The 26276-nt window shown below is 37.9% G+C and overlaps 7 protein-coding genes across 9 annotated transcripts; 3 read left to right on the top strand and 4 right to left on the bottom strand.

The window, feature by feature from the left end:
- Window positions 1-165: 165 nt before the first annotated feature.
- On the bottom strand, window positions 166-3374 carry LOC125199264 (ferrochelatase-2, chloroplastic-like). Its single transcript, XM_048097337.1, has 9 exons — window positions 3164-3374; window positions 2449-2758; window positions 2228-2371; window positions 2021-2122; window positions 1804-1907; window positions 1581-1707; window positions 1321-1473; window positions 1070-1170; window positions 166-753 (listed from the first exon to the last, which is right to left on the bottom strand). Exons 1-9 carry the CDS (start codon window positions 3226-3228, stop codon window positions 435-437), a joined length of 1425 nt encoding a protein of 474 aa, XP_047953294.1. The 5' UTR covers window positions 3229-3374; the 3' UTR covers window positions 166-434.
- Window positions 3375-3970: 596 nt separating this feature from the next.
- LOC125199270 (cation/H(+) antiporter 28-like) lies at window positions 3971-7109 on the top strand. Its single transcript, XM_048097341.1, has 4 exons — window positions 3971-4325; window positions 4447-5442; window positions 5592-6182; window positions 6345-7109. The coding sequence occupies exons 1-4, from the start codon at window positions 4143-4145 to the stop codon at window positions 6954-6956; spliced, it is 2382 nt and encodes a 793-aa protein (XP_047953298.1). The 5' UTR covers window positions 3971-4142; the 3' UTR covers window positions 6957-7109.
- On the bottom strand, window positions 7108-10758 carry LOC125199271 (serine hydroxymethyltransferase 3, chloroplastic-like). Of its 2 annotated transcripts, none has more exons than XM_048097343.1 (11): window positions 10614-10758; window positions 9706-9971; window positions 9373-9568; window positions 9106-9280; window positions 8789-9019; window positions 8564-8686; window positions 8312-8416; window positions 8115-8201; window positions 7917-8024; window positions 7665-7737; window positions 7108-7558 (listed from the first exon to the last, which is right to left on the bottom strand). In XM_048097343.1, exons 2-11 carry the CDS (start codon window positions 9920-9922, stop codon window positions 7284-7286), a joined length of 1590 nt encoding a protein of 529 aa, XP_047953300.1. In that variant the 5' UTR covers window positions 9923-9971; window positions 10614-10758; the 3' UTR covers window positions 7108-7283. The 2 variants fall into 2 exon arrangements, with proteins under 2 accessions (XP_047953300.1, XP_047953301.1); XM_048097344.1 differs by having other exon boundaries at window positions 9706-9963; window positions 10614-10753.
- Window positions 10759-11669: 911 nt separating this feature from the next.
- Window positions 11670-14285, bottom strand: LOC125199266 (PITH domain-containing protein 1). The gene is made up of 9 exons (XM_048097339.1): window positions 14128-14285; window positions 13796-13876; window positions 13421-13470; window positions 13038-13115; window positions 12802-12859; window positions 12679-12728; window positions 12430-12544; window positions 12297-12358; window positions 11670-12026 (listed from the first exon to the last, which is right to left on the bottom strand). Exons 1-9 carry the CDS (start codon window positions 14209-14211, stop codon window positions 11984-11986), a joined length of 621 nt encoding a protein of 206 aa, XP_047953296.1. The 5' UTR covers window positions 14212-14285; the 3' UTR covers window positions 11670-11983.
- Window positions 14210-17241, top strand: LOC125199280. The gene is made up of 4 exons (XM_048097351.1): window positions 14210-14224; window positions 15192-15509; window positions 16413-16571; window positions 16769-17241. The coding sequence occupies exons 1-4, from the start codon at window positions 14210-14212 to the stop codon at window positions 17123-17125; spliced, it is 849 nt and encodes a 282-aa protein (XP_047953308.1). The 3' UTR covers window positions 17126-17241.
- A 2819-nt stretch (window positions 17242-20060) lies between these two features.
- Window positions 20061-22168, top strand: LOC125199272 (probable protein phosphatase 2C 72). The gene is made up of 5 exons (XM_048097345.1): window positions 20061-20302; window positions 20826-21089; window positions 21280-21394; window positions 21512-21735; window positions 21839-22168. The coding sequence occupies exons 1-5, from the start codon at window positions 20129-20131 to the stop codon at window positions 22016-22018; spliced, it is 957 nt and encodes a 318-aa protein (XP_047953302.1). The 5' UTR covers window positions 20061-20128; the 3' UTR covers window positions 22019-22168.
- A 291-nt stretch (window positions 22169-22459) lies between these two features.
- On the bottom strand, window positions 22460-25968 carry LOC125199273. 2 transcript variants are annotated; one of them, XM_048097347.1, is made up of 5 exons: window positions 25886-25968; window positions 24735-25001; window positions 24422-24527; window positions 23126-23269; window positions 22460-22938 (listed from the first exon to the last, which is right to left on the bottom strand). In XM_048097347.1, exons 2-5 carry the CDS (start codon window positions 24995-24997, stop codon window positions 22663-22665), a joined length of 789 nt encoding a protein of 262 aa, XP_047953304.1. In that variant the 5' UTR covers window positions 24998-25001; window positions 25886-25968; the 3' UTR covers window positions 22460-22662. The 2 variants fall into 2 exon arrangements, with proteins under 2 accessions (XP_047953304.1, XP_047953303.1); XM_048097346.1 differs by having other exon boundaries at window positions 24735-25004.
- Window positions 25969-26276: the final 308 nt, after the last annotated feature.

Consider the following 26276-nt stretch of genomic DNA (forward strand, 5'->3'; position numbering starts at 1 on the left):
CAATTCTTGTAGATAAAGTATTTGGTTGCACTGTGAAATGGTGTCATGGAAATTAATTAGAACAATTATATTCATTAATCAACAATTTCTTCTTCATCTTTGTATGCTGCAGAAGCACAAATAAAGCTTAAACATGGATACTCTAATCTAACAAAGACAAGCACAAGAATCCAACTAAATTGTATTGAACTCAACTAAATTAATATTCTCTTCAGCCTTCAATAAACAAAAACAACAGTCGATCAGAGCATCTCTCCTTTATGATTTCCACAAGAAAAAGGGTAACAAAATAAGAACCTTTCAAAGTGATGAGAAGGCACTATAACCTATTCTATGCTATCTGGTTAAGAGTATCCATAGGGTCCTTCAAAGGGTAACCTGCTAACGCATGTTAGAATGATCCCTTCCTCGCTTGTTTAGTTAATTGAAGTCGTCTACAGAACGCGACTCTTGAACGCAGACATCAGTTTAGGTGATAATAGCAGAAGGAACGCGAAGATTGAACCAAAGATCATTTTGACAGCATATGCCACGAAACCATTTTCAGCATTGTCTGAGGTGGTGGTATTGGAGTTGGATATAGCCATAGCAGAAGGCAGTGCTTCGATTACTGCATCAGCCAGATCAGTGATGAACGATGGCGTACAGTTGAGAGCAGGGACACGACCCCAGTTCACAATGCCTGATTCAAGAGCCAATTCTCTGTACTCCATGTCAATTTCTTCGAGAGTTTCTATGTGCTCGCTCACAAAACTGAAAGTAGACAGCTTGGCAATTAGATGAGATGAAGCAGTGATGGAGTGAGGAATATCTTTCAGGAGCCCAACTAACAAATATACATGTCCTAGTTTTCTTTTGTTTTCAAGTAGCTTTTGAAGGTATAATGATGTAATGACATATAATACTCCTATCGTTTCATAAATCTCAACAGACCCAACCCCTCCTGTCCCCATGACGAAGACGTGTAGATTTTTGAGTTAAATTGTGCATGTGTTATGTCACAGAAGTATCTACCAGCAAAACTTTGTTTTATCTTTTTAAACAATGTGAGTGAGAGAGAGAGGCATACCTCACAGGAACTGCGAGGAGGGACTTGACACCTTGTTTGCCGAGATCAACAAGAACTTCATCAGTGTATGGCTTTAACCACTGCACAGGTCCCACACGGCTCTGGAACAAAATGCTGAGAAGTTATGCAGACTTCTATTGCACAGATTGCTCAACCAATTTGGTGTATATTGTATAAAGTAATGTAATCCAATTAAGGAAATTCTCGCCTCAGGCTGCCAAACACAAAAGAATTAGAAATTTGCAACGAACCTGGTAAGCCAAAGTATGATCATTTCCGATTCCTCTCGACTTGAGCTCTTGCATTATTAGGAAGATGCACTCTTCCATCTGGTCTCGGTACGGATCACCAGCATTCTCAACATAGCTGACAGGAACTCCGTGGGCGCTGAAAAATATCATCACCTACAATTTCGACAAAATTTTTTAATATTATCTAGTATATCTTGATAGAACCACATTACTGAAATTTGATGCTCTATCAATATTTACAGCAAAGATATATCATCCACCTCTTCAGGGTTCGAGAAATTCTGTAGCTCCCCCTCGATCAAGTCAGCCATAGACCTGATATAACCTTGCCGCTGATACCATGACTGTATGACAGCAACAGGTAATCTCGACAGATGTGCATCATTCCTGATAGGTTTTGTGGAATATGTCAAAAGAGGAGGAAATGAAATTGGGAATGCTTTCATTTTTCAATAATATAAATGAAGTGAGCCTGCATATTACCTAAACATTTCTTGAAGAACGCGGACGCTTGAGCCAGTTGTTGAAATAGAGTATTGGGGATACAGTGGCAACACGACAAGCCTTGTAATCCTATCTCTCTTAATCTGTGAGAAAACAAAACGAGCAACCACAACAAAAGTTCAAAATGATAGGCGTTTCAAACTCCTTAGGCAAACATATGAAAATATTTCTATTTGGTTTAACTTGGGTGACTTGCCTGATGAACAGCTTCCTCCGTAAACGGGTGCCAATATCGCATTGCTACATAGACATCAGCAGAAACCTCCTTAGCTTCAAGAGCAGTTTTCAACGCATTTGCCTAGAGAAGAGGAATGAAAGAATTCATTAGATGCTGCCACCTCAAAAAACACCGAAATCCAAATCAATGAAGGCAAGAAGAAACTTTGTTTGTGGCACTAGATACCTGCTCGTCTGTTATCTTGCGCAAAGGAGAACCTCCACCAATGGAAGCATAACCTTCTTTGCTCTTAGGAGCTCTCAACACTGAAATCAACTGTGCCAAAGGGCGTTGAAGGAATCGGAACAACCTGGGAAGACGAATAATATCCTGCAACATGGATAATCATCAATACGAAAATTATCAAATCAAATGGTAAAACTACGTAGTTTAGACATGAACCATACTGGGTCAGCAAACAAATTGAACAGGAAAGGCTGAACATCATTTAGAGTGTCAGGGCCTCCAAGATTCAGAAGCAGAACTCCAATCTTTTCTTCGTCAGTGATAGAATGCGACTCAAAAGCGCCCACAGGATATGTGCATACCCCAGTCGAACAATGTGTTCTTCCAACAATGATCTTCCTCTGCACCGGAAGTCTCAAAGACAAGCCTCCGGAAGCAGAGTTTTTTGCGTTGCTGGAACTAGAACACCGATCCACAGAAAGTTTGGTTGTGTTAACGAAGGATGGATTAGATTTAACATGATGGTGCAACCTGGAATGAACAAAGTGATTCAAAACTTGTATATCTCTCTTTCACAACCAACATTCCATCAATATATCCCATATCGATATATATGATCTATACATTATCACTTCTGATCATGTTCACCACTATATTCAGTTTAAAATTTTAACAATTTCAATATACATCAACCCTCATTTACACATATTTTTCCCTCACTGAAAATAGACAAGACCTTCGCTCCAAAAAGGCTAAAATTGCAATTAAACGAAATCTCCAAAACCTATTCACAGAGCAAGATCACCAGCATTCAGCTCCAACGAATAATGAAAGTAATCACGTGATCCAATCGTCAACACAACAAAATCCAGAAAACACGAACAATCAATCATATATAATAAATCAGTAAATCACAATTTTGAAAAAAATGCTCACGATTCAGAATTCTGATTAAGACTGATTTGGGGAAGAATCCGAGAGCCTACAGCAACAGCTTCCATTTTCAACGATTCACAACAACTCCACTCCAAACTCTTAATCCGTTGAGAAACAAGTTGTATATATATATAAGCAAATTAAAAGTTGAAAGGGTTTTTGCGAGATTCTTCAATTTGATTAGGTAGAAAATGTGAAAATTTCTCTAATTCTTGACTTAATAAAGTACTCCATAAATAGAAAAATTGGGAGAAATTAACTAAGTACGTGTTCAATTTTCACCTACTAATTCTGGATTATTTTAAACAAACCAAACGCCGCCTTAAGTTCGTTTCCAGCTAACTTAAAACTTGAAAGTCTTCGCATTATTACAAACTTTCCTAATTTCATAAAACAATTAGTAATTTTTAGTAGTAACTTATTATGAAGTTTTATGAAATGACAATCTTATAACAAAATGATTTAGTTTAGAGAATTCAAATACAAAAATTAAAACTGAACAAATGAATAAATGATAAAGAACAAAGTAAACGAATACAAATAAGATAAGGATTGTGCGAATATTTCAATATTTGTTTGTTCAAACTAAACCATATTCTACTGAAATTTGAATCTAGTATTTCAGTAACTTTTTGTGAGAAAATGTCACTATTTTGTTTATTTAACAGTTTTGTTCCATATATAGCAATTTAATGATTTATTATTTTTTGTATGTTTTGTTTGAGCAAAATCTGCCTGCATGCATGGTGTGTTTATTCACCACAGGAACACCACATTCTACGAATAGCAAGTTATAAAGCTCTCTCTCCTCACAAAACTCAGATTTTTTTTCTTCTTTTTTTCAACAAAAATAACAATAATCCCTCAGACTAGATAGAAAGAACTCATAGATTCTTGAATTATACATATTCAACCACAGTTTCCAATTAAAAAAAAATACAAAATCATCACAAATCTTAAAGAAGAAAAAAAAGAAAAAATGGATATCGGAAATTTGAAGAACATGACAAATGCTGCCCTATGCACAAACGGCAGCATGACTTTCCGGCTCGCAACCGTGGCCGTCTACATGCTCGGATTCTTCTTCATCGTCTTCCTCTGCAACTTCCTCCACATCTTCCTCCGCCGCCTCTCCCAGCCCCGGATCTTCTCCGAATGCATAGTCTCTCTCCTCCCCCTTTTTTCCTTTTTTTTTTTTAATTTAAAAAGATCAATAATGGTTCCTCATTTATTCCATTTTCTTTCACTTTTTTAATAAATTACTTAATTGCTTCCCGTCTCAGGTGGGGCTATTCCTGAGCAATCTCCCGATGATACGCAAGCACACGAAGGGGGAGGGCATCCGCAACACAATCGAGTACATTGTGGAGGTCGCGATGGTCCTCCACATGTTCGTGGTGGGTCTCGAGGTAGACCCCAACATCTTCCTCGAGATCCACCTCCCTGAGGCCAAGGTGGCCTACTCGGCCATCTTGACCACCTTCGTCATGGCCTCGTTCCTCACCCCCTTCCTCGACATCCCGGAGACCTCCAGCGTCCCCTTCAACCTCTGCCTCTCCGTCATCATCTCCGGCACCGCCAGCCCCCTCCTCACCCGCCTCATCACCGACCTCAAGATAGGCAAGTCCGACATCGGCCGCTTCGTCGTCTCCGCGGGCATCCACACCGACCTCGTCGCCACCCTCCTCATCTGCATCGGCTTCATCATCTTCGACCCCCTCGACGGGTTCTACTACCGGAGCGTCAGGACCGTCGTCTCCATGGTGTCCCTCGTGGCCGTGGAGGTGGTTGTGGCGGCGAAGGTGACGCCGCTGATCATGAACTGGGTCAACCGCGAGAACCCGGAGGGGAAGCCCATGAAGTGCTCCCACCTGGTTCTCGCGGTGGCCTATGTGGTCATGCTCTGCAGCTTCTCGCCGCTGTGCGTCAAGTATAACAAGATTCTGAGCTCGTTTCTCGCCGGAGTTTTCATGCCTAGAGATGGGAGGATAGCTAAGATGATGATCATTCAAGTGAACTATTTCTTCAATGCAATTTTTTATCCACTCTTCTTCTTCTGGGTTGGGACAGAGGCCCAATTCAAACAGTTCCAAGCCGGGAAGCTGCAGACGTGGGCGAGGATCGCCTTCGTCTTCTTGATCGCCACCTTCGGGAAGGTCATCGGGGCGGGGCTGTCAGGCGTGATGCTCGGCTTGCACTGGCAGGACTCTGTCGCCACGGGCCTGCTGCTCAACATCAAGGGCCATTTCCATGTCTACTTAGCCATCATGGCCACAAATGTGAGTCATTTTGTTAGTCTGATTTAGCGGTGTCCGGTTCTAACCGGACCGGAACCGGCCTATTGGTTCCAACGGCGGTTTGAGCAAAATTTGAACCGGAACCAGCGGTTTTCGAACTCTTTTTTTTCATATTTCTGATGATGGTGCAGATGAACTACACAAGCATCTCGACGAGCCTCGCCCTCGTGTTCACGACGCTGCTGACGGTGGTCTACACCCCACTGGTGGTGTCGAGCATCATCAGGCGGGCGAGGCGGCACGCTCCAACGCAGAGGATGGCGCTCCAGTGGCTGAACCCCTCTAGCGAGCTGCGAGTACTGATGTGCGTCCGGGGCACACAGCACGTGGGCGGGGCGGCGAACCTCATGGCGATCTCGCGGGGACCGTTGGACCCGGGGATCCTGGTTCATCTGACGGACATGGTGGAGCTGACCGACAGGATTGCGGCGACGCTGGCGCACAATCAGAGCATGGATGCGGTGACGGTGACGGACCCGACGGTGGTGGAGATGAGGGAGCAGATCACCACAGGCGTGAATGCGTATCTGGACGAAGACGGAGACGGGATCACGACGCACCGGATGCTGGCGCTCTCCACACTCAACAACATGCACCAAGATGTCTGCATCTTAGCAGAGGATCTATCAATTTCACTCATAGTTTTGCCTTTTCACAAGCAACAAGAGCCTAGTGGAAGGCTTGATCTTGGCCATGCCGGCTTTAGGCATGTCAATCGCAAGGTATGTAATGTGTTAAACCAAAGTTCAAATATATTAGCAACGGAGTACAATTCAGTTGGTAAGACGTCACCAGTGTGTGTGAGTTTGTACTCCAAAGAAAAAAGAATCAACTAGACTTACCTTGTTGTAGAGCTAACAAGGATAACTCCTTTGATTTGACAGATCCTTCGCCACGCGCCGTGCTCGGTCGGGATTCTAGTCGACCGGGGCCTCGGGGCGACGGCGCTGTCAAGATCGGCCATATCCCTCTATGCAGCAGTGATTTTCATAGGTGGGAAGGATGACCGGGAGGCACTAGCCTTTGCCGGTAGGGTGGCCTGTCACTCGGGTGTGAAGTTGACGGTCATACGGTTCCTGCTAGAGGCTGCCGGGGACAGCGTGTCTTCGATCGTGACCATGGCGAGGGCCAACACCGCGGAGCATCAGGAGGAGATGAAAGTTGACGATGAGTGCTTTGCAGACTTCTACGACAGGCATGTAGCCGGAGGGCATGTGGCCTACATGGAGAAGTACCTGAGTAACTCCGGGCAGGCCTTCTCGACGTTGAGGTCGCTCGAGGCACAGTATGGTCTGTTCATCGTGGGGCGGGGTGGGAGGGTGAACTCGCTCCTCACGGTGGGGATGAATGACTGGGAGGAGTGCCCAGAGCTCGGCCCCATCGGGGACATCCTCTCCGCTTCAGATTTCTCCGCAACGGCCTCTGTTATGGTAATACAACAGCACAGCCTCAAGGGGGAACTAGATGGTCTCCAAGAGGAATTCTCAATCATGTAGAGTGATTTTGTACAGATATACAGCATTTGATTTCAATTTTCAAATGCTGTCACTTGTAAGTATTATGTCTCAATGTTTTTTAATCAACCCCAATTGTATTGCACCGAACCAGTCTGTGTGTAAATGAGAGAGAGAACAGAGAGAGAGAGTATGCTATTACAAAATTTTGGATAAAGATCAAGAACACAATGTATCATCAAGTATTACAACATTCCAAACAACAAAAAAGTGGAGTTGTTTTATTGTCTGATCAAATGAAAATCCAAAAAAGGACTTAATTTAGCAATGGCAAAGTGAGGATTGTTACTCGAGTGCTTGCTATTTTACTCACAAGCCAGGAATGGGGAATTGAGTTGTCAGCGCCTCAACTCTTCTTTGCAGATCCGACACCCGGTCGGCCAATGGGAAGCTCGGGCATGTCACAAATTTCATGAAATCTTGGAGCTTGGGGCCTGAAGCAATTTTCTTTGCTTCCTGGGTGATTTGCACGCCTTCGTGGATGAAGTCTGCAACCGCAACAAACTCTTTTTCACTGAAGCCTCGGGTAGTCATGGCAGGCGAACCTATACGTATGCCACCGGGCACTAGTGCACTTTTGTCACCTATATGGTGAAACAAGGGAGTAACTAAGGGGCCAAAAAAAAGAAAAAGAAGCAAAGGAACAGATACAGTATCTTGATACAAGAAGTTGAAACTGTATACACTCACCAGGTACAGAGTTTTTGTTGAGGGTTATAGATGCCATGTCGAGAATTTTCTCCACTCTCGCACCATCAATGCTCTATTCAAACATCAAATGTATTAATAATTCAATATCAATGCCTTATTGATTGAACTAAAGTGAAAATTTTAAAAACTTGGCCAAGTGCTTGTCAGAGTGATTGATTGGAGGAGTAAAACTCAAGTTGCAGGCAAAAGGGAATAAATAGCTAAGGGGAAATAGGAAAGTATCATGTTTACCAAGGGACGGAGATCCACAAGAACCAGATGGTTATCACTCCCACCAGAGACGAGTTTGTATCCCAACTCCATCAACCGTGAAGCTAGAGCTCTACAATTCGAGACCACCTGTGCGGGGGAAAATAATGTCAAAATGGGCAAGCATTTCACTGACAATGGTTATTGATTTATTATTATGAGAGTAACTCTCGATACTACCTTGCTTTGATAAGCCTTGAATTCTGGAGATTTTGCATGCTTCAGAGAAACAGCAAGCCCTCCGATGGTGTGATTATGGGGGCCTCCCTGTTCAAATTTACAAGTGGATTGAGAGACCAAAAAAACAAATACATCTATCAAGAAAAGATTGATATTCAGCACCACAACAGTGAGCAAAACAGACTATATTCCCAGACCTGCAATCCTGGAAAAACGGCATTGTTAATTGCAGTTTCCAGATCAACTCCCAAAACAGGTTCCTTCTTGAAAAAGATCATGCCACCTCGAGGACCCCTGAGAGACTACAGAAACGAAAAATATACATTTAAACGGCAGCCTACTTGAGTAAAAGCAGCAACTCATAAAGCTCGGTGAAAGTGGTTAAGACAACATGCACATTGCCCGGGTGTCGAGCTTGTAAGATTAAAAAAATAAGAATCAACATTAACCTTGTGTGTTGTTGTGGTTACAATGTCACAGAACTCAAAAGGATTAGCAACAACAGATGCAGAAACAAGCCCACTAATATGAGCCATATCCATCATAAGAAAAGCACCCGCAGCATCTGCAATCTACAAGGAGCATCAAGAAAAATAGTTAGATGTGAATGAAATTGAGCAGGCACAAAGATTTACTATAATAAATATATGAATCAAATACATGTGAAATTGTACCTTTCTCATGCGAGGATAGTCAAAATCACGAGGATAAGCACTGGCGCCTGCAATGATAAGTTTGGGACGGAAGAGGGCAGCTGTTTTCTCAAGCATGTCATAGTCAACAAGGCCTGTAGTCTCATCCAATCGGTAAGGCATCGATTCAAAATATATAGAGGTTCCAGAAACCCGTCGCTTAGCAGTCATGAAACCGTGCGACAAGTGCCCACCGTGTGGTAAATCCAGTCCCTAATGTCAAATCACCCGAGTAATTATTAGCTGTATATGCATCAAAACAGTGATGCAAAGAGCTTGAAAGAAAGAATCTAATATACCATTATACGGTCATGTGGGTTAAGAACCGCTGTGTAGACCTCAAAATTAGCAGGTGAACCAGACAACGGTTGGACATTCACACCCCATTTACTTCCATCCAAATTAAAAGCTGCAAGAGCCCTCTCTTGACAAAGAATCTCAAGTTCGTCAATGAACTCATTGCCACCATAATATCTGAGGCAAAAAATGATCTCATAAGTTGAATACAGGTTAAACAAAATAATGCCAAAATGTATCATTAACTCCCCTTCTAAATTTTAACATACCTTTTGCCAGGTAATCCCTCGGAGTACTTGTTAGTGAGGCAAGAGCCAACTGCTTCCATCACAGCTCGAGAAGTGAAATTCTCTGAAGCAATAAGTTCCAAGCTTCTGAATTGACGATTTTTCTCCTTGTCAATAATGCTGCGGACCTCTGGATCAACTTCTTTCAATCCAAAATCCGCAAAGCTACTCCCAGTTCCTAGTCATTTTAATTAACACCAACAAAACAACTTGTAACTCCAACCAATTCAACAAGGGCACATAATAAGAGAATGGAAGAAAAGGGAAATATTCCAAGTATCATGTCATGCAGAAGCAGCCAGTTATGAACAATACCTCCAACTTCAGGTATGGGAATAGACGCTGAAGAAGGCGGCTTCCCAGTGACTAAGCTCCCTTCAAGTTGGGATGATCTACAAGGCTTGAACGAACTCATTTTAACATGACTCGGGCTTACAATGGCACCCATCCAGTTTGAAGGAAATACTGATGTCTTGATCCCAACAGGTTGCTGAATGGAATTCATGATTGCAGATCCACCACAAGCCTGCATGCTGGCTCTCTCGGGAAGCAGATATGTTTTTTCTAATTAAACTGCAATACTTCAAATACCGAAACAAAAGTCTCAGCTACCTAACATGTACTTGTACAGTTATTTTAGAGTAACACAACGGTATGCATCCCAGATAATTTTTCTGAAAAAATAATAACTGCAACAAAAATCTAATTCTAGTAATTAAAAAAGCAGTGTATTCTGGTATCGATTCATCTAAAACCATATTGCCACACGAAGCAGATTAAATCAAAAACAATTATGAGTCTCTCAAGATTAAAAAAAAGGAAATGAAAAAACAGTTCAATATAAACTAGGAGTACTTCACCTATCTAAGAAAAAAAATTATTCCTTGCTCAATAACAACAGAGTTCGATTTTAATACTTTGAATTAACATCTCAATCCAACCTATCACAATGACAATCAGCAAATTCATTTCAAAGAAGTTAGAGAGGCACAACTACTTCTAACGAGAAAAAAAAATTCATTCTCAGAGGACAAAAACTACTCTTTTTTTCTCGAAAATAAGCTATCAACGAGCTCGAAATCAGCAGAAAACTTTGCACAACAACTCAACGTCAACTTTCGAATCCAACAGCGTCAAAAAACAGCAACGGTAACCCGATGAAAACAAATAAACACGCAAACAGAGCAAAAATAACTGGATTCAGCTACGCAACAATACAATACCTCGAGACCTCCTTCTCCTTGTAGAGAAAGAGAAGCAATTTGCCAGAGATTTTCGTCAAATGTGAAAAAAATTGGGTGTTGATTATGCAAAAATGGGAGTGAGCAGTGGAGAAAATAAAACCTAGGTGGCTCAAGGAAAAGCGCGCGCCGCTCAATCTTATTATACTCGCTCCATTTGTATACGACTACGAACAAATACCATTATCAATTAACATATTTTTATTTTGCATTTTAATTAAATAATTCGTTTCATTAAAGTATGAGATTAATATGATGTTATTTTATTTTGTAATAATAATAGTCACGACTACGTACATTATACTCCCTCCGCCCACAAAAAATAGATCACTTTTGCCATTTTAGAACGTCCACAAAAAATAAATCATTTTCTAAAAATGGAAAGTTTATCTTTCATACTTTCCCCACTTTTTCTTTCCTCTCTCATACTTTACTCACTTTTTATCTCTATCTCTCTTACTTTACCTACTATTTTCTCCTCCTCTCTTATTTTACCAATTTTATACCTACTATTTTCTCCTCCTCTCTTATTTTACCAATTTTACATTAAAACCCATGCCGAACAACAATAGATCTATTATTTGTGGACGGAGGGAGTATTATATAATATAGAATTTTTAAAAAATCAGTAATAGTAAAAAGGGTTGGGGTTTAATACGATAGCAAACCAAGTCAGATATTTTAGAATATTGCTTGATAAAATCTTGGACAACTACATTTCTAAAGAAAATCTGAGACAACTACCCAACGGTATTGGATGTGAACTAGCCACGTTATATTGGACGATGCATCTTTCATTCAAAGGGCATTTACTGTTATTTTATTGAATCAGCTCTCTTAAGTTTTGTTGAGATGAATTTAGTATCCAAATTTCATGAGTTTTTCTTGCTTTTCGTCATTCTTTGGGTGCATCATTTAAAGCAACAGCTTGGCAGGCACGGACACAACCACCCGTGCCAACCTGATACGGGATGCAAGCGGGATAGGCATCCGACACTATATGGAGCAAAAACCACGAACAAAGATAAACAACCAGACTCGACGTATAAGACGACATACTTTGAAATTGAAAACATATGTAAGAAACAACACATTCCCATCGCTGCCAAAAAAGAAAATGAACCTAAATTGTTTGACATTCAGAAAGTTCAGTATTGAGAGATGCGTGGGGAAGTTCACAACCTCTCAAACTTTCAAGAAATGCAGCATCTCTATGGCAGAAAAAGGTGAACTTCTCTGTGAAACAAACTAGCCACTTTTGAGTTAGATTGATCTTATATCTCATGAAGACTGAGATTCATACACCAAAAGCCATTGATATCAGAAGTTTTAGTCATGCCAATGAGGGGAGCTCACTCCACGTGTGAAAGGCCGCCGCCAGTCTCAGCTCGTGTTCTGAACAACATATCAAAATTTAAGTAATGGATTCGAGAAATGGAATTTGAAGTCTAAGTTTGTATATGTCGACTTGTTAGTACATGGGTATACCATAAGATGCTACTAACTACTACTCTCTTAAGAATTTATGTTTTCGTGTGCAACTTAACAAAAAGTAGTACTATCAAACTTACTATACTATATATCAAACTCAAGCTTTTTATGTGCAAATGACCAATACTCAGGCTTCTTTCTGGGTGGGGGTAGAATGAGATTATGAGAACTCACTTGTGGTCTGAAGGATTTGGTGTGATTTCATAGACTATTGTCGCAACGACATCTCTTTTCAGCTGCATGAGGTTGATATTAGATCACGTAAAAGAGCAGCAAAGAACATATTCTAATTTCGCTACCACAATACCTGAGTAGCTTCTCCTTTCAACCCAATGTAATGTATTTGAGTTGTACTTGCATCGCCACCAAAATTAACTGGGAAATGCAACGTGAGGTTCCCAACACTCTGAAATCTCGAATACCTGTTGATACATACTTAAGAGAGTCAGAAATTCATGATTGGTGAAGAGATCTACGGAAAAATTTTCGAGAAAAGATTGCAGTCAGATACCGATACAACATGCACATGGTGCTAAAAGTATAATTTAAACCTCACCTTGTCTGGTACTCCAAAACTCCTTGTAAATTTTCCGCCAAATCCCACTCCTAAAATGATTTAAAAAAGTCAATACTAGAATTACGAGTACAATCTGACCAAATAGCTTACGTAACAGCATACCTGCACGGCTTGCATATTCTGAGCATCTGAAAAGTCAATACCCTCTCGGTTGATGAATCTGGGTTAAGCAGCTCATTCAGGCAACAAAAATAATAGGTAGCAAGATATGGTGATAAGGATATTGACAAAATTCGGCAATGTAATACACTAATACAATTCCAGTAAATTATAGGGGAAAAGAGCACACTTAACTATATCATATTAAAATGAAAAAGCAAAAAGTTATTAGAACTCACGCTCTCATCTTCGCAGGACTCGTCCCATCAGCACCACCAACGATTGAAATGCTCTTTAGCTTAACATCTGATGTAAATCTATACATTAAGCAAACATATAAGCACATTTCAATAAAATTAACCGGCTAAATGAAAATCAATCAGGTAGTAGATCATCCAATTGAGAACATCAACAATTCCATAAAAATTACAATAAGCTAAGCTTTGAGCTATCACATAGTTAAATGGATTTTTAGCTGCAGAGTATGCAGTTTGCTACCAGTTGAGGCTTCCACGATGAACATACAAGTCATTCCTTAATTCTTATCAACTATTTCTTTCATGAAAAAAATAACAGGACACTCGCCACTCAATCCATCGAACAGAGAAAGTTTGATACTCACGGAATAAAGACTATCAACTCAGGATCATCTTCGTTGCTTTCCAAGTAACCCTGTGGCATTCAAAACAAAATCGCTGAAGTAATTTATAGCTATCAAACACAACACACACAATCAATAAGAGAAAAGAAGACATATAAATGTCCCCTCCACCATACCTCATGCTAGCATATACATGACTTAATACTAAAATACAACATCTATTGAAGATAAGAAACAAAGCAATTCAATAGCAACTAAAAACTTTTTAATCCAATACAACGTGATACTAATCCACTGACAAATATAGCAATCAGACTTCACCACTGAAACAATAACTCAAAACATCAATTTATGGAAAACCTATCGGTAACCAAAACTCAACAGATTAGGGAGTACCTCTGAAGAGTTCAGCCGCTGCTCCCAATCTTTGAACACCGACTCCACACTTCCAGAAACAGCCTCATTCAGCGCAGAAACCTTCAGAAACACAGATAAAATGCTGATCTATGTACATTCAGATTACAAAAAAATTGTAGAAAATCGACTCAACAAATTCGAGATAGTTGATTCTCGCAGATCACTGAACAAAAAAAATCACAAATAATACACTAATTCGTCTTCTAAACAACGAATTTCTCCGCATAAGCAACAGAGCCTCACATCATCACATGTACAGAAAATTAGAATTTTCAAGTAAACCTAATGCAGAGAGAGAAAGAGAGCGGAACCTTGGATAGATCGATGTGTTTGTAGAGAGACCAATCGGTGGAGCAATCGTGCTCTTCGCAGCTGTGATCGTGCAAACACGACATGTTTTTCAGCTCGGTTGCTATCTGAGTGCGATTTGTGTGTTTTTTGTGCGTGAGAAAGTAGATATTTGCGCCGATATATGAACACCTACTATAGATTAAAAAGAGTATAAAAAATAAAATAAAATGGGTTACGCAAAGTATCTTTTGTCTAAAAAAAATTACTAACAAAATTCCAACATTATTATTTTTGAAATAATTGGTAAATATAACATAATTTGATTTTCTCTGCGATTTTTGGAATTGATTAATTTTTTTAATTTGTTTCGGAATTTCACACTAATTCAAGTTATTAGTAAAAATAGTTTTGTTTTTAATTTTGAAAGATTTCATCGTTTATTGACATATAAATACACTAACTTTAGGTGCATTTACATTTTTTTTATGAAATTTGAAAGGAAAAATACCTGAATTTAATTGTGCTGCATTAATTTTTTTCAAATTCGAGTTTTACCCGTATTTAATATTATTCTGCAAATCGGAATATCGATGTGGACCAAATTTATGGGAAATTTGCTACTCCAAAATTTGCAAATTTATCAAAATTTAGAATAGGATATTGGCATCTAATATCACGAAACTTTCAAAAAGTTGAGTTTTCTCACCAACTTTAAAATTGACAAATAATATCACGAACTTTACCCTTTGTTTGTTTTTTTCCACGAATGAAAAAATTAATGTTATTTTAATAGATTGAAGAACAATTTTGGAGGGTGTGCTTCAAGAAAAACTATCTTCAAAGATTGAAAAACTTGAAGCTCTCAAAATTGTTGTTAAGAAATTACGAAAAAAAAATCCGTTTATTTGAAGAATTTTTTCATTCGTGGAAAAAAATAAATTCGGAATAAAGTTCGTGATATTATTTGTCAATTTTAAAGTTCGTGATATTAGATGTCAATATCCATTTAGAATACCGTGAAATTTAAAAATTAAGAATACTGAAATTTCAAAATCACCCTCCAAATTCATCGTAACAAAATCAGAAATCAACCGGAAAAGGCAGCGAGGAAAATGGACTCCGCAGAGGTCAGGAGCTCAAAAGCGGTTCACGGCGGTGGCGGCGGCGGCGGCGGCGGATACACTCTCTCCCGGCAGTCCGGTTCGCGAACGAGGACATACTATTCTGCATTGACGTCGGCCCGGAAACGTTGGCGGAGATGAAGGTGAACGGGCCCAACGGTCGGCCCTACACCCGATTGGAATCAATAAAGCAGGCGATTATGCTATTCGTGCACTCGAAGCTCAGCATCAATCCCGATCACCGTTTCGCGTTCTCCGCCCTCTCCAAATCCACCTATTGGGTACCATTTCTGTGCCCAATTCACTTGTAATCAGTTAATTACTTTGTTGTTTGGATTTTAGGGTTGAATTGATTGGTTGAGAGAGTGAGATGGAGTTCGGAAGCTGCACTGCAGCTTTAACTCCTTAGATTAGCTGGTGAGAGTTCGCATGTGTATCACTTGATTCAGTGTATAATACTTTTGTTATGCTAAGAATGAGATGTATTATTGGGGATTGCAGAAGAACACTTAAATAATTCAATGTTGAGCTAGGAGGTTTTAAGATTGAAAATGTTTATGTGTTTGCTATCTGGATTTATCTGGTTTTGGCTTGTTAGTTGTTACTGAGTGCATCATGCCTTTATAAGATAACAATATGCATTTGCAATGTAAGCGTGCTGCGGAGCTTTATATGTTGGTACCTCGTGCTGAACATGTTCGTAATGCTTTTGTTTAATCAACATTATTCATTCTAACTCACAGCGTATAGAGCTCTGCATAATTTTGTGATTTGGTGTGTGTGTTTTTCTGTTTGAGTGGCATGGTTGTCACGTTGATTAGAATCACGCCTCTTTTTTGTGTTGGTTGTGACCCATGTATGTTAGAGATATACCTGTTATTATATTTAGAAAAGTTGAAAGATCTGGGCTCATTTTACTCTGCTAGTAACTTCTTTTGTTTTGATGGATGATAAATTTTGCTGCAAGATGCTAAAAGGACAGGATCATGTCTTAGGTTGACTTAGATATGATAATTTAAGTAGACATCTTCGACATTGGGTTGCTGAAATATTGGCATGAATGCTATGCTCTTTGCTCTTAGACACAGTTTTTCTCCTTTTCCTCTCAGTCAGTTGTTATTGATGCTACTCTTAGTCTATTTGATCTTATTCACCTGATTTTGTCCTATTGCTTCATTGTAAAGCTCCGGAAAGATTTCAGCAGTGAAGTTGATGCATCACTTTCTGCTCTACGAGGTCTCTCAGTGGATTCATCCGCTAGTCAGGCAGATCTCACTCAGCTTTTCAAAGTAGCAACTCATGAAGCAAAGAAATCCCGTGCTCAAAATCGTATATTCCGCGTGGTCAGTGACCATCATGAACTCACATCATCCTCATATGTTTATTACATTATCAATTATCATCAACAAAAATAGTAGTATTAAATTTGGTTACATTTAGGATCTGTAAAAACCAAAAAAATCATCTCCATATTCTTACCTTTCTTTGTTTTATGCCTTCCTATGCCTATGCTTAATCTCTTAGCTTTCTCTTGTTTCAGATCTTGATCTACTGTAGGTCATCCATGCCGCCACAATCCCAGTTGCCTTCAACTCTGAAGCTCTTCACCTTGGATGTGATGTACCTACACGACAAACCTGGACCTGATAACTGTCCACAAGTGGTGTATGATACACTGGTTGACGCCCTCGAACGAATCAGTGAGTTCGAAGGCTATATATTCGAGAGTGGTCAAGGACTGACTCGTGCCCTTTTCCGAAACATGTGCCAGTTGTTGTGCCATCCTCAGCAGCGTTGCATTCAGGACGAACTGGACCTTCCCAAGTCTCTGGTGAAGAAGTCTCCTGCAGCTGACGCGTTGCAAGGGGATGACAACGTCGTCGTCTCCAGCCAGTGACTGAAATGTAATTATCAAGAATCTAAGGTAACTCTCCAGCCACCATAATGCTGTTTTATCTGTCTGAATTTGTTAGCTCTATTACGGTAAATTTGATGGAGTGTTTATTAAATTCAGATTCCTCGTCTTTTAAGATGCTTGGATCTCTATTGCGTAATCATGTCGATTATGATATTACATAACCTCGATTATGGATATGTGTATTAAGATAAGCATGAGCCTAATACACCTCCGATGCATCGAGGTTATGTAATACTCCCTCCGTCCACAACTAATAGTCCTAGTCTTTTTTATCCACTTTCGGCCGTCAACAAAAATTAGTCGCCTTCTATTTTTGCTAGTTTCCCTCTCTAATAAATAAGGCAGGACTCATCTTCACATTCTCTCTATGAGTATTGCTATATTTTACTACTAATTTTGCATTAAAACTCGTTCGACCACCGCCAAGACTATTAGAGTAGAATTGTACTACCTTTGTCCCTTAAAAATAGAACTTATTTCTATTACTTTACCAATTATTTTTGCTTACTTTACCAATTGTGTATTAAAATCCGTGCCGTATTAAAAAAAATTATTTTTCAAGGACGGAGGTAGTAGTATACGTATAATTTAGAACAGAATCTTCCTTGTTCTTAGGCCTTAGCTGTTCTTTTGCCCAAGTCAGACATGATAGCATTTAAAACATTCTCAATAATGGAGTTTTTAATTTTTAAAAAATTTTTTTGGTATGTGTTGATGAATAGATGATCTGATCCACAAAATGAGATGAAATTATTATGATAGTTATTAGTATAATCGAAGTTTGAAAATACATGTACGTACCAGATTGTCATGACCACTTATCTTATCATACTTGTGGTTGTGTTTGTGAAGATAACTCCAATTATCAAATAGGAGTGCTATAATTCAGGTCAACGGTTTTGGTTGTGTAATTGTGTTATTAATTTCATTAGTCATTTTATTAAAATGTTTATAGTCAACTATTCATATGATTTAGGAGTGTCACCTGTTGTAGGTAAAATTTATTGGCTATCAAAATGTAAACTAGTGATTTTGACTTACTTGATCCAACTTGAACTTCAAAGTGTAAAAGCCTATTTGTAGAAGAAATGGTAGTAGTATGTATGAATTTTCTAATTAGATTATTGATTTTTGAATGCCTATGTGAGTAGTTAATAACTAAACAAATATGCATAACAAAGCTATTAATTAAAACTTATTGGTGTCTTCATAAGAAAATAAAATAAATATTGATGTCAGCATGATTGGCCTTTCATAATAATGTAAAGTCTACAACTTATAATAAATAAATAAAGTATAGTCGTTATAAATATTTTGTTATTATTGTTATTGGCTAATAACTACCTGACTAAAAGGTTACTTAATTTCCACTGAGGCTGTCATTTTCTATTGTCTCTGTTTATTTATTATTTATTTAAGGCATGTATTGCTTTTTTCTTGATGGCCTTACTAGGGTACCGAAATTTAATTACCACCAATAGTTACATGTCAAGATTCAAAGCCCTACAAAAGAATACTACTACTATTTAAATATATAATAGATAATATAAATTGATTTATCATGCTATATAGGGAGTAGTATAAAAGTCCAAAGAGAGAGAGAGAGAGAGAGAGAGAGAGAGTTCAGGTTGTACGTCTAATTTGAATATAGCTGTATACAATCTTAAATAATTACTACTCCTTTACATAAGAAAATTAAATCATCTATTAGTCATCAACTTATAATATTTGAAAATAATGATCTGTTTCTTCCAAAGGTTGAGGTGCCCTGAATCGTGTAGAATATTTAATAAATAATGTTATCATTCTTATTGGTAACCGTGTGGATTATCTGCTAAGTAAAGTCATACACATAAACCAATAATTATCAAATTATCGAATTTATTTAGTTTAAATTTGGACTTTATATTACAGGAACCAAGTATGTTGTTCAACTTCATTGCTAATAAAATACTAGGAGTAATAGTTATTTTTCTAACAAATACGATTTGATAAATCAATACACATTATAGAAAACTCTCTCTATCAAGTACGCGTTTATTACATCGAAACAGGACAAGTCCAATTCCATTTTCTAATATACTGGAATACTAGTTTAATAAAAAACAAACAAATAAAATACACAATAAATTTATCCAAATGGAATTGGGCGGTTTTAAAGCCTTGTGAATTGGAACAAGTATAGCATGAAAATTACTAGTAGTAAGGTCTTAGAACTTATCATATTTGTTTCGATAAATATGCTTTTTAGACACTTGAATATGTTTGGATAAGGGGACTTACTTCACAAAAATGAATTCTCACTTTTCTCTTATAAGTAACGAATTATATCTAACAAATCGCTATTTCCGGCTGAAAATATTATGTACAATATTACCATGTGCAATACATAAATATTTTTGAAATATTGTGATATTTCACAATATTTCAAAAATATTTTTGAAATATTTCAAAATATTACAAAAATACATATTTCAAAAATATACCATGCAATACAATTATTCAAAAATGTACTGCTAATGAGAATATTATATACCATGCAATACATATTTAACCACTAGTATATACTCTTGTGACATCAATACCAACAAGTAACCAAACCAAAAACAACCCAAATTTCAAACCCAATTCTTTAAAAAACACAAATATTACAAATTAAATATGTAAAATATTGATAAGTCAACACCCAAATAGCTGCAAACTGATTTCTGCATACCAATTCAATCCTACACAAACACACATAAGATGCCCTTTGAATTGAATCTTGGGGTAGCCTATAATAATAGTCCAACAAATAAAAAACAACTCAATTATTGAATCTAGTTGTTCTTCAACTCTCCATCTCTTTCAAGAAAATATAAAATTTGCATATTCCATGGTCCCCAACTCCCTATATATGGGGACTATATTTCTCCCTTTTGGATTCTAAGTATATACAACAAGACACACTCTAGGGAGAGAAAGAGAAGCAAGAGAGAGAAGATGGGAATTTGTGCTTCCATTTCATCTCCAGTGATACATGATGATTCATATGGCCAAGAAAGTGCTGTGTATTATACAGGAATCAGTAGCAATGAATCATCACAGAAAATTGGCTCAGTTTATTCTCATGTAGGAAGCAAAGGATTGAACCAAGATTGTGCTCTTCTTTTTCAGGTATGTCTCTAACATATTTCCTACTACTTTTTTTTGTGTTATATAATGTTCTTTGTATAAAAAAGGATGAGAAGGGAAAATAGTGAGTTTTAGTCCTAAATGTATGTCCCATCAGAACTGTCATAATTAGTTATGATCATCAACAAAATTTCTCCTAAATTCATCTATCAAACTACACATGTTCTCATAGTAAAGTATTGTATTTGCATTGAATGATTATGAAATTGAAGTGTGTATTCTTACATAATTTGGTACTATTTTGTAACATCTTCTCATGTTTTGATTTTGAAATTCTAAGAATAATAATCTTGTGACTTATTACATATCGTTATTATTTTGATTTCGGTTTAGGACAAAATTTATCTATTTACGTGCACGGTGACAGATACGAAATATAGAAAATACAGCACTCATCCAAAAAAACCATGTGTCCGCCTCTGCACATGTGTCACATGTACCACATCCAAAAACGCTGGATAAACCACAAGCAACCATGTAACGTTGTCGGTGTTTTTTTTCACAGGGCTACGGAGTCGAGGAAGGGGCCATTTGTGCAGTGTTTGATGGGCATGGCAAGAATGGGCACACAGTTAGCAAGATTGTGAGGAACAGGCTGCCTTCTCTCCTTCTCAACCACAGAAAAATGGGGAGTGATCAAAGCAAGAATTTCCAAAGATGGAAAGAAGCTTGCATCACTTCATTCAAAGCTGTAGACAGAGAGATTCAATTTCTTGAAACCTTGGATTGCTCTTGTAGTGGAACAACTGCTACTGTCATAATCAGACAGGTAAATGATTAATCATACTGTACTAGTAGTTTATAACTCGAACTTTGTCGAAATTGCAATTTTGCCCCTAAAGTCGAGAATCCCGACTTCATAGATTGTTTATAAAGTAATCGTAAGTTGAGGGCACTTTCTAGAGTAAAAGAAAGTGTATTTGATTTTTATTTACGAAGTGTGGTGGTGATGATGATAGGCTGAAGATCTGACGATTGCAAATCTCGGAGATTCGAGAGCAGTTCTAGGGACAAGGAGCGAGAATGGGATCATGGCCGTTCAGTTGACTAACGATCTCAAGCCTGGGGTGCCATGTAAGAAGAGAAGAAACCACTCTTTCAAATAAACTGTTTACACGCACTACACACACTATATATGCATGAAATAGTAGGTGATGATGTTTTGAAAATGTGTTTTTTATACTTTTGCAGGTGAAACAGAGAGAATAACTAAGTGTAAAGGGAGAGTGTTTGCACTAAAAGAAGAGCCACATATACAGAGAGTCTGGCTGCCTTATGATGACTCGCCCGGACTCGCTATGTCTCGAGCTTTTGGGGATTTCGTGCTAAAAAACAACGGTATTATTTGCATCCCGGAGGTCTCCCACCACCGGATCACTCCCCAGGATGAGTTTCTCGTCGTGGCGACAGACGGGGTGAGCAAACTTTTGAAGAAAAAGAAATCGTTATTAGAATTAATTATGAATTTTAGAAAGGATTGGTTCAATTATTCTAAATATCTAATTCTTTTGATTGAAGGTGTGGGATGTGCTGAGCAACGAGGAAGTAGTGTCGATGGTAGCGGCTGCAGATAATGAAGAGGTAGCAGCAAAGGCAGTGGTTGATGCAGCAATTGCAATGTGGAAACACAAGTTTCCCAACTCAAAAAGGGATGATTGCACTGTTATTTGTCTATTTTTGCAATCTAAATCACTGTAGATTTATATCTTGATATATATACATATAGAGTCTTGAAGTCTACTGGGGTTTTAGCCCACTTCAATATCATAGCCACATACATGATATGATGTATAAACCATGATATTTGAATGCTAAGATATTGAGTGAAAGTAGGAAATGTTGTGTGAATATGATTTTGATCCTAGTTTGTGTACTAATGCCTTTTTAGAAAAATATCTCCTAACTTATGGTCTCTTAAAAACCCTACAGCTTCAAGAACCCAAGGAGCTGACTCAAAATTCTGTTACCAAATTATATAAATTAAGACATAAATAAATAAAAAATTCAAGATTTAAAAAAAAACACATAAATTGGAGACATTTTTATGTCAGAATATAAAGTTGGAAACACAAAACAGAATTAAATCAACCCTCTAAATATTTGCAGACATAAGCAATTTTATAAATGGTTACCTAATGATTGATAATAAGGATGGAAATCCATCTTCTCAGATAAGAGTATTCATAGTAATGTTTCAGTAAGTAGCAAGTTTTTGTACACGGTGAAAAGGGGAAAGAGAAGTGGCCTCAGAGTTTATCGATAAAAATTGCCCCCCGAAGATATGGAATAACATGTGTAGCAAAAGAAGGCAACGGATCAAAAGGCATAAAATAACGGTTCTCTTACATTGCAGGAACAGCAGCAGCTTCCTCATCAGCTAATTTATCCTTGGAATTCTCTCCACCGACCAGAAAATCATCGTATATAACTGGCATTCGTATCCGTTCATGAGCAGATGTACGTTTTGGTCCGGTTTCGAGCTGGCTTTGATCGTGAGGTGCGAGATCCATATTATCCGATGGATTACCCTCGATCTGATTGCCAGCAAGAGGTGGGTTTTTTGAGGGAGCATCTCGGTGTTGCACGGGTGGTTCTTGCTTCTGCTGCTTGAATTGTTTCTGCAATGTTGTGAATGAGAATAATTTAATAGTTTGATTCTAGCAAAACACGGACAGCTACACCAAAACGACTACGGAGGTGCAACTGCTTACACACGATGGCTAGTGACGTGACTATGAAACTAAAGCAAATTTAGAAAAGTTATTATCTAAGTAAACATGCATGTACACCTACAGCCAAACATACCTCAAACTCTCTTCCTTGTCTCATTATCTCTTTGTAGGCATTTGGATCGCGTACTTTGATAATATTCCATAATACACCACCACCTCTACGGAATCGGCTGCCATCTGAGGTCTTCTGACCTCCACAAGCTTGGATTGCATCAACCTACACGTTCGTTTTTCATGTTAAATTGGCCTAAGATCGAATCTGTACAAAAATGAAACTCACAAGTTTTGCTATACATCATTTCCAAAAGAGTTTTTAAAATTCTAGCTGAAGGACAAACTAACTACAGGATCTCATACATCTTTTCACCCACACATCAATATTTACTCCTGGCCTGGGCTTTCTCGTTTAGCAGACTGAATTTACATAAGTTCTAATGATCATTAGCCATGGGGCATCGGTTAAAAGTCTAACAGATAGGAAGAGACTATCCGAACCTACTGAATTAGTGATGACTACAACGAGGATCAGATAAGGCTGTCCTCATGAACGTAGAGTAGGACAGTCGACCAGAGTCTCACCTTGAATTACCACATCAATATTTCCAGGTTCACCTAACCATATGGATTGATACTTTACAAAACTCTCATTTTCAAGTAATACATGAGTTTTCATTGTTGTCTCAACGCATGAGGTTCACCAGGATAATGTTAGGATTATTCAACAATTTAAACAAAAAATCCTGGTGCAGTGAAAAGGATACTAGGAGTGTGATGTCAGAATAAAAGAATGATTCTACGAAAATGTAGAAGGCGTTTATTCCCAACTACATCAAACACATACCAACATAAATCATCCAAATAGTGAGGATATTTGAAGAAATCAGATTCATCTATGACCATCATCTCGCTCTGGAAATTTTGAAGCACTACACTGGATTGAAATATCACAGAATGATTAAATATGAAGAAAATCGTATTGCAATATGAGAAATCCACAAGCGACAAATAATTGAGGGGATCACAATCCTACCTATTTCTTCCAACATGTATACTGAAAGCCTTGGATGAGGGACTGGAGGTGCAAATCCCTCATGTTACATACTCTTCATAAAATCCACTACCTATTTGACTACGTCAACATGACCTAACAAAACTTGAAGAAATTTTTTAAAAAGTTCAAGACAAATGCACACGCAGCACATATGTAATACCATAGTAAAGCTCAGACCTTCCCATTGAAACGACAAAATTATATCCAAATAGTAACAGTTTGTAGTATTAAAACAGTCACCAGTATTGAAATAGCAAAAAGTTGAACAGCTATCTCTAGCAATGATGCCTGTATACAGAAACTAGAAAGGCAGTTTACCTCTTTGATAAGATCACTCAAAGCTGCCACTCCAAGACAACCAACAGCAGTGTACATAAGATAAGATTTTGGCTCTCTCAAACGCTTGCATGCATCGATAACAAACCTAAGGAAGGGGTCATAGAAAGAAGTCATTCACCAAAATTATGAAATAGATGCTTATAAAATCAAAGAAAAACTAGACGTTTTATAAAACCAACAGCAAAAAATATGAAACTGTAGCAGATAATTAGATAATAACCAGGAAACATCCCAGATAACAGAGCATATATATTTTGAATGATCGAGAACAAGACTCATAAAATATACAGACCTGTTAACATCGGTTACATTTGGACCTACACTGCCACCTTTCCTCCTCTTGTTTTTCTTTTTCTTCTTCTTCTGTTTTGAACTTGGCCTGTTAGATTCTTGATTTTCTTGAATATCATGAACATTAGAACTTTCTCCTGCTCTAGTCCTTTGAATTGGTTCAACAAACTCACCCTCTTCTACATCAAGCATCTCAACATCTTGCCCAGCCTCAAAGTTATCCTCGTCAAAAAGTGTGTCAAGCAAGTTTTCTTGTCCTTCCATGTAACTACTGCAGTAAGCGTCCAGGTCAAATATTCTTGTTCAAACAAACATAAGCAAGACTTACACTAAACAAGTATAATATCTTATAGGACCAACTAGCTGGGAATAAATTAAGCTTGTAGTTGATATGCAATAAAGTTTCCTCAAACCACTCCACCAAATGAAATCTACAAGATTATAATATCTAAAAATATGGAAATTAAATTAGGCATTAACATTTTCATAGCATACATGGCTAAGGCTAATAGAGCAAACACAATTTTCATAGCATTTTTTTCCTTATTGATTCTTTTCTGCACACGCCTAACATTCTGTGGTAGTATTTAAAAACCATTTTTTACTTAAGGAAACTCACAGATTATACCTATTTGGAAACTGTTAACTCTCTTACGGACTATTTTAACAAAATATTAAGGATACCTTCTCTAATCAACAGGATCTTTAAGAGATGTCATAAAATTCCGCAAACTCTCCTCACAAATATGTTTCCACATATTCCAATACAAAAATGCCACCAGATAAACAATACAATCAAATCAGGGATACACAAAGAGACAGTCAAAGGCTCCTACACGGTATCATACACAAAATGATTCAGCTTCCAACACACAAACACAGCTGAAAAATAAGCAAACAATTTTAAGCATTGACAACCAAGAAACAACCAAATGCTCTAATTTTCAAAACGACTTTTACACAATGAGTGAAGCTCATAGACCACTCCTACACCTAGAAATCACCATAAACCCTAACGAATATTCATAATTAACAAAAACAAAAACAAATATCCTAACTATCATATAAAAATTGGCGGAAACATTGGCAATACGATCAAATTCAAACCGAGTATCAAGCAGATCAAATTTAGAAATTGAGAAGAATAAAAACCTAGCTTCGATTGCTGAAACCGTTGCAGCGCGCGATTTCAGAGTAGCAGAGAGCTTAAACCAAAACTGCCGAAATGCGGAAAATCAAAGTATATCTATTTATTTATATTTTGGTTTGTAACGCAATATAATCTAAGCTATTGGGCCTAATGTCTAAAGGGCCTTCTATTATTGGGCTAATGTATCTAATGGGCCTTGCTTCTTGCATGTATAAAAAAAGGATTATTCTTTAATTAAATTATAGCTTAAGTTTTGATTTTAAAATAATTTTTTCATAAAATATGTAATATTATGAATATTCGTTTTCAAGCCACAAACATTAAAACCAATGACATGCATATAAAACATCTATTTCCTTTAATGCTGAAAAACCAATGAAAATTCTCTTAAAC

Source organism: Salvia hispanica, unplaced genomic scaffold (genome assembly GCF_023119035.1).
Source record: "Salvia hispanica cultivar TCC Black 2014 unplaced genomic scaffold, UniMelb_Shisp_WGS_1.0 HiC_scaffold_444, whole genome shotgun sequence".
NCBI lineage: Eukaryota > Viridiplantae > Streptophyta > Magnoliopsida > Lamiales > Lamiaceae > Salvia > Salvia hispanica.